The sequence below is a fragment of the Cynara cardunculus genome (genome assembly GCF_001531365.2).
Source record: "Cynara cardunculus var. scolymus isolate 2C chromosome LG 12, CcrdV1, whole genome shotgun sequence".
Taxonomy (NCBI): Eukaryota; Viridiplantae; Streptophyta; class Magnoliopsida; order Asterales; family Asteraceae; genus Cynara; species Cynara cardunculus.
Window position 1 is genome coordinate 23,319,196 of NC_037539.1, and position 13,876 is coordinate 23,333,071.

The 13,876-nt window shown below is 36.8% G+C and overlaps 2 protein-coding genes across 4 annotated transcripts; both read left to right on the top strand.

Moving 5' to 3' along the window:
- Window positions 1-52: 52 nt before the first annotated feature.
- Window positions 53-4,436, top strand: LOC112522379 (ribosomal RNA-processing protein 17). The gene is made up of 4 exons (XM_025131469.1): window positions 53-281; window positions 2,018-2,123; window positions 3,264-3,408; window positions 3,952-4,436. The coding sequence occupies exons 1-4, from the start codon at window positions 169-171 to the stop codon at window positions 4,206-4,208; spliced, it is 621 nt and encodes a 206-aa protein (XP_024987237.1). The 5' UTR covers window positions 53-168; the 3' UTR covers window positions 4,209-4,436.
- A 1,035-nt stretch (window positions 4,437-5,471) lies between these two features.
- LOC112522589 (calmodulin-binding protein 60 B-like) lies at window positions 5,472-13,084 on the top strand. Of its 3 annotated transcripts, none has more exons than XM_025131819.1 (9): window positions 5,472-5,506; window positions 5,704-5,797; window positions 7,196-7,271; window positions 8,042-8,100; window positions 8,970-9,463; window positions 9,672-9,832; window positions 10,098-10,301; window positions 11,213-11,438; window positions 11,997-13,084. In XM_025131819.1, the coding sequence occupies exons 2-9, from the start codon at window positions 5,709-5,711 to the stop codon at window positions 12,581-12,583; spliced, it is 1,896 nt and encodes a 631-aa protein (XP_024987587.1). In that variant the 5' UTR covers window positions 5,472-5,506; window positions 5,704-5,708; the 3' UTR covers window positions 12,584-13,084. The 3 variants fall into 3 exon arrangements, with proteins under 3 accessions (XP_024987587.1, XP_024987586.1, XP_024987588.1); XM_025131818.1 differs by having other exon boundaries at window positions 5,492-5,506; window positions 5,637-5,797; XM_025131820.1 differs by lacking the exons at window positions 5,472-5,506; window positions 5,704-5,797; window positions 7,196-7,271 and adding an exon at window positions 7,758-7,879.
- The last annotated feature ends 792 nt before the right edge of the window (window positions 13,085-13,876 follow it).

Consider the following 13,876-nt stretch of genomic DNA (forward strand, 5'->3'; position numbering starts at 1 on the left):
ATATATATATATATATATATATATATATATATATATATATATATATATTTGTTAAGTAACGGGGTATTCAATCGACTAGAGCCCAGCATCAGAAGGGCGAACCAAAAACAAAAGCCTTGGCTTGTTTTGAAGGGTTTTGCCATTTGTTCACCGCCGGCAGGAAGAGCGATGGAGGTGGAGGGGGACGAATCACAGCAGCACGTTGTACAAGCTCGTCATATAAAAAAAAGAGCTCTCAAGAACAAAGCCCTTTCTGTTTCCTTCAGTGAAAAGGATCTCAGGTAATCTTTCATCCGCTCATCAATAAACCCTTCTGTGATCGAAATCACTCCCCCTTAGACCCAGAAAATCAAAATGGGTTAGTTTCCGAATTCGAAATTGATACGGGTTTATGGAAATTTCTAGGAATTGCATTTTTTATATCTCGTGAAATGCTTTGCCGATAACATTTAGCCGGTGTTTATTTTGAACAACATCCTTATCAATTTTCTAGTTTGAAAGTGTTAAGTTTGACGGGAAATAGAATCAAAGGGGTCTCTGTCTTATAAATTGAAGGAGTATATTAAAAAGACTGTGAATCTGTTCATGTAGCTTTGAGTTACATTTTATAGTTATCAAAATTTGTTTTTATCCCATTTGACTGAAATAGTCAAAGTGTGCGTATATACTCTGTGTTTCACTCTGGGTTGAGACTGTTGCATTGGCAGATTTGATTTCTGGATAATTTGTTATGTCATCTTCAATGTGCTAAACTTCATGTTTTCCAAACACATTTACACACGTTTAGTGTGTGTCGCTTTCTATGTGTATAGTTTTGTATGAAATTCATTCAGTGTATTTATCTGTGTGATATGATTTGATGTGCCTCAGCAAGATCTGCATTCTGGGTGATATACATTTTAGGTGATGAGTTCAAGTGTCTTGCAAAAGCCAACTATGTAACTATGTGTGAAACTTCCGGTTATATTTGATATGTACATGATAAATTTGAGGCTTTGCAGAAAATTTGCATTATGGGTAATCTATCTATGTGAACTATGTGTAGAGCTTTGACTTAAAATTTTGATCTGATGAAAAACATTTTTTTAGGCGTTTTGGAAAGTTTGCAGGTTTTATGATCTTTTTGATGTGCTAAGTTCAAGTGCTTCACCAATAGATACTGAATGTTCGTCTTAAGCGTAGTGAATGTTTTTGGGTGTTAACCACTTGGGTGGTGGTAGGTTGGTTGAGGCCCATGGAGATGAGGATGACATCCCATCTTCCCGGGTTCAATTCCATCGCCCTGCGCTTGTGGCCACCGCAGTCTGCAGGGCGCATGCTTTAGCGTCGGGGGTTTGCCGGGTTGGGCAAAATGTCTACACCCTCCCCAATGTTAGTGGGTGTAATTGTTGTTGGATGACAAAAAATTGTAGCAGCGTGTTGCTGTTTTGAGCCATCTATTTTGATTTGCTAAATAGATAACTTGAACCCTTATTCCCACCACATGGCATATCCATGGTATAATCAAGGGGCTTTTGGCCTGAGTTATTTAGATCATTTAAAATTTTCATATTATTGTCCTATTTTATATGGTCCTAAAAGAAGTGAAGATCCGATTCAGGGTGAGGAAAAACAAAGATGAGTCTGACGAAAATATTATAAATGAGTAAAGTAGAGTCATATGTGAATGATGTACCAAGATGGAGTTTTAGTGTGTTGTTATTCTTACGAACAAACTCGCACTATATAGAGATTCTGGGTTCAAAATATTACGCTGACCGTTCTTAAATACTTGCAAGTTTGACTCTGTAGATAGGTTAGTAGAAGTCTTTATCCATAGCCAAATGTCTTAAAACACATTTTTATGATGACGCTATAGAAATAGGAATGAGTCTTTATTCTAAATTGAAAAGCTCAAGATCATTGGTCCTTCCACAAGCTTGGAGCAATTTATGTATATATGACCCTAAACAAATTGGGTTCAAATTGTTGTGTCATATTTGCCTCCGCCATCTTTAATTATTAATCGGGTGTATAGTGATTTTGTGACTGGCTTTCACAAGAGAAAGAAAAAGAGGAGAAAAGAAGCACAGAATCAACAACAGGAAGCTCTACGGCGCAAGCGTATTGAGCTGCGCAAAAAGGTACCGCCTTCATGTCTTTTTTTGCTATATGGAAGGTGGTATGTGCTTCATATATGGTATTTATTTTGGTATGTGGTATCCTGCTACCTGTTTTCTCACACTCTTACACAAGCTGGGGTCTTCACGGATGCAACTGCTTCAAATCTTGCTACATCTCAGACCTCCCAGACCCTACATCTGAGTGAGATTTAGTGGGTTCATTTGGTTTGGTTTTTTTGGTATATGGTATTAACACCTTGGGCACCTCTAATGGTTCATGCAAAAGCGTCCCCTCCGAGGAGAACTTCCTCTCTTCTTGGGGGAAGGACGTGATCCATTCATAAGTGTTCCTCCATGGTATGAAGTTGGCTTTCCTCAACAGCTTGGAGTGTTAAGCACCATTGAAAGCCAAATTGAAGCCATTGCTTCAAATATATAATATGTATGTCTGCATGCATATAGATATAGATTGATAGGAGGTTAGATGGGAGAGAAAAGAAACTAAAGTAATAGGAATGGAAAAGTGTATTTGAATTTTAAAGTTGACGAATATAGATTATTTATGTCTAACTGTGGTGGTTCAGTAGCTCCAAACAACTAGAATCATGAACAATTGTCTTTTCCGATACAACACTCTAAAAAACATTCGTTCGATGCACAATGGTTAATACAACCCCTTTAGTAGGCCTTAACAATTTGCTAGTGTTTATATTATTAGCCTAATAATCATGAAAAAAGATTGATGCATTTTCATTACAAAGTCTTTAATACCAAAGGCTGTATAAAATGAAAGAGACAAGTTTCTAACCTATGCATGAATTATTAAGGATTTGCATATTTGAAATTAATCAATTAATGGACATATGCCATAACACCAAATTGTTAGGATCAGCAATCATGGTCACACAGAAACACTAGTAATTTGCAGGTAAAAATTGAAGACACAGAATCTATGTCGTTTGTCAAAAATGGTTCACATAGTCTTGGATCCTTGTATCCTATTTGTCTAGAACTTTAAGCATTTTTATTTTATGGGTTCTATTTGTATATTGTGAGAATAAATGAAGATAGCTAAAACGGGACCCATGAAATGGAGAAGGGAATAAAATGATATAAACGATCCTTAACTTCCTTCCTTTTCATTTGCTCCTTTTTTGGCAGAGAAAACTAGAAAGGGAGTATGTTCTATATGGTGGAGCTGCACCTAATCCAGATGCAGAATCTAATGAAAATGATGAAGTCAAGGAAGCAGAAGGCAAAGAAGAAGAAGTCGAGGAGGAGGAGGAGCATCTGACATCGGTTTCTGGTACGCGCACATGTGTTTGTGAGTGATGTTCTGAAACTTTCAAGATTTTCTTGAAGGTTTCAAGTTAACGAGGACATGCTACTTGACGACTTACGAAGCTAATTATGAATCTTATGGACATTGAAATTGTTTGACTATTAGCCAAATTCTCTAAAATCGTTCAATAAATCAATCTTATGGAGAAAAGTCAGTTTCATCAATAAGTAGTAATGATGACAAAGAACAAAACTTGTTATTCTACCAAAAAAGAGAATGCAGCAATTTTCGTGATAAATCCCAAAATGGAAAATGTTGCAATTTTTATGGGGAAAAGGAGCGTTTGTAAATCTTATAGTTGCTTCTGCTATGATTCCCCCAATGAAAGCATATATAAGTTTCGAGGTGTCTTTTCGCAACTTCCTTTGTGATGATTTCGTGTTCAGGGGCAAAATTGTCATTTTATTTGGGTCATGATCAGCTAGAGCTGGCGGAAGCGGGTTTGTAAACATATCACCTATTACATATTATTTCAGCTTATTCTGACTTCCCTTCCATTGACTATAGGAACACAAGTGTATGAAACCGGTAGTGTGAAGGTCATGGTGACAACAAGTGAGATCTCTCGTGAAGACGACTCCCTGAATGGAAACCTGAGGGCTGCAGAAATACCCAAATTGACCCCAGCATCCGAAAAGAAGCTCAATTTGCCTGTGATCAAGAAGAAGCCATTCAAGAAAGTTGAGAAAAGAAGATCGCGACCAAAGACTCAAACCAAAAGAGATAAAAGGAAGGGCAAGAACAAGAACGAAACAAGGCGCTAGTAATTTGGAATACCCTCTTTTCTTTTGCAAAATTTTGTGAAAATTGTGTCATTTGTAGCCCTGTTTCCTGAAAGTGGTTGAAATACTTTGCCAAGATGTGGATTCTTTTGCAATGGCTTATGTTAAATTCATAGCAACAGATAACAGAAAGGGACTCCAATTTTCTTGCATTTTGTGCAATAATAGACATGTACTTTATGCATTAAAGATTGTGTGGAGTTGTCATTATACACCTGACTACCTGAGTACAGTTTAAAGCCCAGATGCTTGATGTGGCTTCTTTTTATGTCAAAATCCATAGCAATAAATTCCAAAAGGTACAAGCATCGATGCATGTTGTACAGTATGTGAAGTCGGTGTTTGTGGTAGGCTTCTTTTGCAACTGGTTTTGTCAATTGTCAATGGATTACAAAAGTTACCACTTTTTTGGGTGTTGTGTTATAGGAGTGTGTACCTTGTGCATTAGTGATTGTACATTGCAATTTGATCAGATTCAGTGGACTGCAATATCAGTCAAAAAAGGTCAATGGACCATATCCAGCCAGAAGCTGTTCATTAATACTGATGGGGCCAGGTAGATACATTGAATGTGTATACTCGTAGTTTGGAGTAACTTACATGTTAACCCCTCTTGTTTAGTTTTTGTTCATTTTGCAGTACCTCCTTTTGACCTACAAAATGGGCCTGGAATCTATTTGACTCTTTATGGGAGTAAGCATTTAACAATGCAACAACTTTAAGGGTATGAAAAAGACATCCATCAAGATTTAACATGTTCAAATATTTTGATTTAAACTCCTTAGGATAGTTTAACCGGTAATACTTGGAATTTTGCTCATCAGAATTTAGAGGTTACTGGTTCAAGTCCTGTTAGGACCACCAAACGGTTAGTATGGACTGATAACTTTAAGATCCTATAAGATTAGTCAAGGTACAAACAAGTTGACTTAAACACTAACAATTATAAAGAAAAGATCCATAAAAAATTTAACATGTTGAAAGTATTTGAATTTATAACTTACAAATGCATCAACATATACAAATACAAAAGGGCATGCATACTATTTGAATCATTCCTTACAAAAATTGTGGTCAACACTTTGACACAAAGGGGTATGTAGATGGTGATAATGATATGATCAGAACTACAAGGAGATGTTTATAAAACTTTATAAATCCTAGTGGGTAGATATGCAATTTATTCAGCCACCACAATGGAAGTCCCCTTTATCTGTTAGTGGAATAAAAATTAAAGAGACTAAAAGGAAAGTTCCCAGATTCTAACTTGAATTTTCTTGGTAATTTCTCCAGAAAAGGCGTAAAATTTGCTTTTAATTTTCCCGCTTTCTTGTTCTTTAATCTTTTTTATCTTTCAATTGGACTCCCTTTTGAGTGCTAAAGAATCCCTCTTCTATTTTCAATTTCTAGTGTGTTTTTCAGTGAATATCAATTAGGGTTAGATCGGATCTGAAGAGGGGTTCGTGTGTTTGAGCAGAGAAAATGCAAAGAAAGTTCATGGAGAAAAGGGGATTAGATCCCAGTGGTAGTGAAGAAGGTCAACCTGATAAGAAAAGACCAGCTCTTGCTAGGTATTTTCTTTAATTCTTTAATGTTTTTTTTTTTTTTTTGTGATTTTAGCAAATTGTTTCTACATATATGAAGCGACTCTGTTATCATCATTTTCTCTGGCAACAAATCATGTTATTGTTCAACTATTCTACTGATTTGAATCTGATTCAGTAATGTTTAGGTAGAGTAGATTTTGTTTGTTGTTAGTTTTAGGAAATCAATGTTGGTTATGCAACTATTGAGCTGGCTTTGCTTCAAATCTTCTATGATATCAAGTGTTCAATAAGTCAACGCCAACCACCACTATTACAATCAAACTTGCAGTTTTTTTTCTTTCTTTCTTTTATGAGATAGATTTAGCTACCAAGAGAAACCAAGCCAAATGTACCCGGTATATCCTACTCAAAAGTAGGGTATAGGATTCTATTAAGGGGTAGAGGCTGTTTTGTGCTGCTATGATTATGAGGAGAGATTACAAGTATTGCATCAAATGTTCTTTTTCTATGTATATGATAAGTTTGAGGTAATATTGATGGTAGCTCCAGGTTTCTTCTTTTGACTTTTAGGTGAGACATTTATGATTAATTATGGAATAATTAACTTTTTAAGTGATTACCATTTCAATCACCAATGATGGAAAGGACAAATCTGGTTAACAGAAAATAGCAAAAAATATTCTAGTTGACGGAAATCACCAAAGATAACACTCTAGCTTGCTGGTTGGAGTGGTTGGTTTGCACCATCCTCTTTTGCTATTTATTCTATTTCATTAGGGAAACTTTCTTATTTTGTAGACTTCTCACAAGCCGGGGGTCTTCACGAAAACAACCATTCTACTCTTTGATGGTAGATTGTAGAGGTCAGGTCTGCATGCATCCCATATCCCCCCACCCCACAAAAAAAAAAGGCCCCACTGCCAGGTGGGATAAACTGGGCTCATTTGGTTTGGTAATTGGTTTGCAATTTCTATGGGGTGCTTTTTTCAAACATCTTTGTTGGTATCTTGGTTTTTTAGAGACAAAATACCAATCGCTCTTGAATCCCAAAGCAAAGTGGTGACCCCCAGGGTTCGGATATTAGTTGTTAATTTGATTTATTTACCGAACCGTGTTAGAAAGCTTTCCAACCCTCGCGAAGCTAAGGATTCTTGGTGTACCAGCGTCGCCCTCTTATGGTATACATTGGGTAAAGTACGATAATAAGCATATATAAATAATTAACGGAACCACATTCTCAAAAATTCAATATTCATTTGATGATATAAGATTGGCAATATTGCAAATGCACAGGCCATATAATGAGTAAAGCTTGAGCTTATATTTGTAAAAATGCAGTTTTTTTCAGTTGGTGTAGCCTCTTTTGAATATTTATAGCATCATTTGTGTAAACCTGTTTTGAAAGGAACATTTTTTATGTAGTGTAATTGTTGAAGCTCTCAAGGTGGATAGTTTGCAGAAACTTTGTTCGTCGTTGGAGCCTATTCTTCGAAGAGTTGTAAGATGTTTAATCCCTGATGAAGTATTATAAATTTTTGGACTGGGTATTGTCTTCTATTTTGTTTGATCTTTGTTAGTTATATCTTATGAGTTATGATTAGTCAAACAACCAAGTGATTGACTTTGAAATCTATATTTTTTAACGATATATTCTTGTAAAAAGCTAAAAAAGGGATTCAAAATTTCAAATGGATCCATGTGTATTTACCTAAATAATTGTATATTTACCTTCTATCTTGTGAAAATTGCAATAAATTGATTCTACTTGCATATATACCAAACTGACTCGGTTAATCCCACACAGAGGTAGGGTCTGGGGAGGATAAGATGTACGCAAACCTTACCTTTGCCCCAAGGATTAGATAGGATGTTACCGTGATTATTCTACTTGCATACGTCTGAAATGCCCTTCCATCAAAGAAAGTGATTGAAACCAACTTATAGTTTTCATAATGAAGGAAATCTTGCAGGATTATCCCTATTGTGACTTTTGCAATGATGACTTGCGCACAACTAAGTATTTAAGCTTAATTTTCTTTTACTAAAAAATAATGCACCACGATCAATATGAAACATCCTGAAGTATTGGTGCACTTCTTGAAGAAGGTAAGAAATAAAAGAAAAACCACTGAACTTGTTGGAATATTTGTTGATTAATATTAATATAAGCATTCATTTGGGATATAACTTGTGAGTAAGCTGTTGCAAACAATGCTATCAATCGATTGTAAATTACTAATTGCAGCATTTGGCTTTTTGACTGAATAGGTTAGTGAAGAAGTGGAGCGCGCCTTGGCAAAGCTGGGACCATCGAAACTTAATGGAAGGCACGACATTTCTAGTTACTTAAACACACTCCCTCTGTCCTACTAAAATTGCAACATTTTCCATTTTGGGACGTCCCATGATGCGTCTTTTATTCTTTTGGTTGTTTTCAAGCTAAATACTTATTTGTTCATTGCCATCATGATAAGTTATTGAAGCTATTGATTTTGATCCATGACTTTTCTTTATTTTGTCATCATTGGTAACTTAGACATTTCATCTTGCCTTTTGGTTTGTCATGTTTTTGGTTTTTACCGAGCTTTTTGGCAATGGCAGCATCAAGTTTACTCTCCCTCTCGGTGTAATTGCTATCTTTGTATTGTTTGTTACTTTGTGCTTGCGTATTACCAAATTTCCTTGGTGTTTTACTCCTTCCATCACGTGAAATTTGCAACAGTTTCTATTTTGGGATGTTTTGTGAAACTTGCAACGTTTCCTTTTTTTCTTTTTCTATAAAGTTTCTTTGTCAAAAATGTCTATTTGGACCAATATGGTTTATTCATTTGTCTTGGCTGAAAACTATCTTAGATTTTTGACAAATACTCGAACATTTACCTTAACAAATGTCGAAGCTTTCATGGGACAGAGGAAGTAATAACTTTTGTTGTATTGTTTGTTATTCTTTGCTTATGGATTAAAGAATTCATTTTGATTTTTTGTTTTACTATCTTTGGCACATGAAAATTGCATATTTGACCATTTTATTGTTAGAATTAAGTTGATACATTGATTTGGGCCCACAAGATTGACGGATATTTTACATATTTGATAAATAATCCAAAAAATTCCTTATGTGCTCGTTCAAAGACTAAAATTTTCATGAGACAGAGTGAGTATTTTTATTTGCTAAAGCTTTATGTAATCTGAACAGGATTTCTCCTAAGCGAATAGAAGGTCCTGATGGAAGAGACTTGCAGCTACGATTCCGGTCCAAATTGTCGCTCCCTCTTTTTACAGGAGGAAAAGTAGAAGGGGAGAGAGGTGCCGCAATACACGTCGTGTTGATCGATGCCAACACGGGTCATGTTGTAACATCCGGTCCGGAATCCTCCGTAAAACTAGATGTGGTTGTTCTTGAAGGTGATTTCAATAATGAGGATGAAGAAGGATGGACTCAAGAAGAATTTGAAACTCACATGGTTAAAGAACGAGAAGGAAAACGACCACTTCTCTCTGGAGAGTTACAAGTGACATTGAAGGAAGGTGTCGGGACTTTAGGCGAGTTGACCTTTACTGACAACTCTAGTTGGATCCGTAGTAGGAAGTTCAGACTCGGGCTTAAGGTTGCCTCGGGATACAGTGAAGGGGTTCACGTTCGTGAGGCAAAAACAGATGCCTTCACCGTCAAAGACCACCGAGGAGAGCGTGAGTTTTTTTGTTTAATGCTATTATTATTGGATAAAAGAATGGAAACAACCAACCACTTTACTGTTTTTAGGTAGAGGATAAGTTTGCTTACTTCTCACCCCCTAAACCATACTTTTGAGTGGGATTTACTGGGTCAGTTTGGTTTGTTTTTTGGATGAAAGAATGACATTATCAATGCATAAAGACGTGTACTTTTGGTTTTCAGTGTACAAAAAACATTATCCGCCTGCTCTAAACGACGAGGTTTGGAGGTTGGAGAAGATTGGCAAAGATGGATCTTTTCACAAGAAGCTTAACAAAGCAGGCATATATAGTGTTGAAGATTTTCTTCGCCTCGTGGTGAGAGATCCAAAAAAGCTACGAAATGTAAGATTCATATCTATACTTTCTTAGCATACTGAACCATTTTGCTTGATACTTTGTTTCTAAATAACCAATATATTTGCAAGCCATGGGTCTTCATAGAAACATCCTCTCTAGCCCTATGGGTAGAGGCACCCGGGTGGATCCTGCCTCTGTGTGGGATATACGGGGATTGTCTGTTTGATTTGGTTTTCAATATACTCGTGGAAATGCAAAATTAGAAAACTCTAGTTGGTAATTGAAGGTAAGTGGTTGAAACTTTTTGTAGGTACTGGGGAGTGGCATGTCAAATAAGATGTGGGATGTTCTTGTGGAGCATGCAAAGACTTGTATATTGAGTCACAAACTTTATGTTTACTATTCGGATGATGTGCGAAATGTTGGTGTTGTTTTCAACCACATCTATGAATTAAGCGGTTTAGTTGCCGATGGACATTACTACTCAACAGATGCCCTTTCTGATAATCAAAAGGTTAGTGGTTCGCAACCACTCTGTTCCAAATTCACGCTTTACTTATACGAATTCTCTATTTTGTAGCAAGTGTTGTAGCATAGATATTTTATATGTTTTACCTACTAGAAGGCGAAGGATCATGTGAGAAGGGGAGTTAAGGTGAGAAGTATAAGAACGGATCTAGACCCTTGACCACCTTTAATCTCAAACCCACCCATGAATCACGTTCGATACGAGGATTGGTCCGGTGCATCTCGATGCATCTCATCTTAATGTGCATCTAAGGGTGGAGATCCCTTCTTACGCTTCTCACCTTAACTCTCCTTCTCGCCGGAACCCAACCCCCTACTAGAAAGCAGAACAGTTGGAATATCTTTTTTAGTACTTCATCTTTTCTTTTTTGTTACTTTGCTTCATTCTAGATTTATCTGAAATCAATAACAAAAGCAAATGAACTCCTTATATCCTACTTGTGTGGGTAGGATGTACATTAACATATCCTATATCCCAAGGGGTAGACAGCCTATTTTCATGAAGACCCCCCGACTATAGTACCTAGTTTCTAGAATACCCTTCAATAATGACAAAAGATGGAAAATCTTGTGAATTAAAATTAATAGGATCGATGTTTTGTAATTTTAATGATGGACAAATAGGGAATTTTGTCATGCAAAGTTGCCAAATAAGGAAACATAGCCATTTTTATTGAACATCATAAAAAATGGAAATTGTTGCCATCCTTGTGGCATGTAGTGTACAATGTCATTATTGAGTGAAATATGGTAACACTTGTAGAAAGGGCTTTTTATGTCGATAAATTGCTCATAAAGTGAGATCTTGAGAGCCAAGCGAGACCTTTTTTGTATTATTGCTTGTAAGAGAAGAAAAAAAAGATGTTGACGGAACACAATTCTTTTTGATATTTGCAGGTGTTTGTAGATGCGCTGATGAAGAAGGCATACGAAAATTGGATGCATGTCGTAGAATATGATGGAAAATCATTTTTAGGGGCTCATCAAGAAAAAGTGGCTGCTCCACAAATTGATATGGGAATGAGCCAACAAAACTATTCAAACTCGTTTGATCATCAACTCAGTCTACCACCTCCAGCCCCTCGAGAACAACCTGCTTCAAACCAAGGCTTCACCATTGGAGGTAAATATGTTTATTTAGGTTTGCATGCAGCTTGCTTGTAGTCTAAGCAAGCACAAGTGAAGACTTGAAGTGAATTAGGGAAAGAATAAAATATAGGGCAAAATACATCAAAATGCAACTGTGTTTGGTTTAGTTCCTATTTAGTGTAAAGAAGAGGGTTTTTTTTTACTCAATCGACGTGACAAAGTTTCAAAATTTTCTATTTTTGTAACCATTTGACCGGTAATCTGCTGATTTTGTAACATTTAATGACATGGAGACCTATTTATGAAATATTTACAAAAGGGTTATGGCAAATGGGATGATAAGCTTGGGATTCACACTATCAAGTGTTACAAAATCAACTGGTTATCGGTCAAAATGGGTACAAAATAGGAAATTTTGGAACCAAGGCAAATTTTGTTATATTTGTCCTCAAATATAAGTAAAAGCAATCTGTAAATCACTCTCCAAAACCGTAGCATCTCTCATGTTTCACACGCAAGACATCTATTGTATACTATTAGTTAAATGTCTAAAATACCCTTGAGTAATGGGTGTTTGCGCTTCCTTCTGTAGGTTATGATAGTAATGTTACAACCAGATACCCTGCGGAATCACCGAACATGAATCTGAATGTACCTACTCAATTCGATGCAACTTCATTCACACTTCACAATCCCTTGATCAACGCTTCTCAACAGCCTCCTAGGAATGATAACAACATCCTGGCCCTTGGATTAACACAACCATCCACACCCAGTTTTCTTTCTGGCAACACCAACACCAACACCTTGAATTTGAGTGCTTCATTTAGAGGTCTCGAAGACTTCTTTCCTGAAGAAGAAATCCGTATGAGAAGCCACGAAATGCTTGAAAATGAGGATATGCAGCATTTGCTTCGCTTATTCAACATGGGCAGTGGTGGGGCCCATGGTCAAACCTCCACTAGTCATGTTAACGAAAATCACTACCCGTATTCATCGAATTATATGCCAAATACACCTTCGAGTTTTGGGTATGGATTTGATGTGGATAAAACTCGTTCTTCTGGGAAAGCGGTGGTCGGGTGGCTTAAACTTAAAGCGGCATTGAGATGGGGCATCTTTATAAGGAAACAAGCAGCTGAACGAAGGGCACAAATAGTTGAATTGGAAGACCCATAACTGCGATGATTTCATTTTAAGGTAACCCCATATTGTTTTTATCATTTCAAGGCTTCTTTGTTGCTTAAATATGAAAGATTCAAGTGGTATTCGGTTCAGATGAGACATAAAGAAGCCTTGCTATCGTGTATAGTGCTAGAACTTTATCTGCAGCCGTTTCAAATGCGAAAAAAATCGGGTTTTCGGTTGTTTTGAGGCCAACAATCGGGCTTGGAAGTGTGGGAGTTGCGGGTTAGGAATGATGTTTGTTGTATGATAATTATCACAGGGTAAGTTTTATTAGCGATTCGTGCCAAACGTTGGCTTGATTTGACGAAGATCACCGAAGCCCGGAAAAGCCGAGCTTTTGGACCTGAGGGTCGGGTTTTAGTTATGTAGTGATTGGTTCGTTGTATCTTGTGAACGTTCTTATTGTGTTTGTGTTGGTTCAGATGTGACAGAACAACTTTTTGTTGTATGTTATGCTACAATTTCTAATGATAGTAACAACTTTTTGGTGTTTCTGTATGTATATGCTTGCACACTGTACCAGATCATAGGGATGTAAATTGTGTCCCAGATCAGGTGAGTGGTGTCTGGAGTTGAATCTAGACTTTCCACTTATCCCGTAAAGATGCGCGCGCACCTTCTTACCTGGTATTGGTAGGTTGTATGTACTTGTATGTGTTTGAGAGTTTCATGAACTACTTTGCTATCCTATGATTTCTCATAACAAAAAAAATCAGCTATTGTTTCATGAAGGCCCTATTTTGCCGAGACACGATATGTAAAAAAAATAAAAATTGAAGGTTGCTTGGATTTTGAAAAGACGTCGAATAGCACAAAGGCATGAAGAGAGAAAGTAGTCAAGTATGTGCAAAGGAGCAACAACAATTGTAAATAGTAACAGGTGTCATTTACCAAACGCTTACCCGGGTAACGCTTACCAAGTCACTTTACTTTACCTGATGAATATGACAAGAACTAAAAATCTTACCCGGTAAGAGCAAAGGCAAGAATCGAGAGCAGTAAGAGAGGACAAGGACTCTTACCATGATTAACGCTTACTGGGATAAATTGTTGCATACAAGCCTTCCTACAACTACTAATCCCTATAAAAATCTACTACTATAGGTCTCTGTAAGTCTGTCACGCTAATCTCGCATGGTCTTGCCCCTTCCCACAAAGCACAAGTAGATATCATATCTGTATATATTGCTATTCTTTGAAGTAGATGTCAAACCGATAACAAGTTGGTACCCTAACTGTTGGGTTCAAGTATGTGCGATAATGTTGTATCCAAGTTCTCCTTTT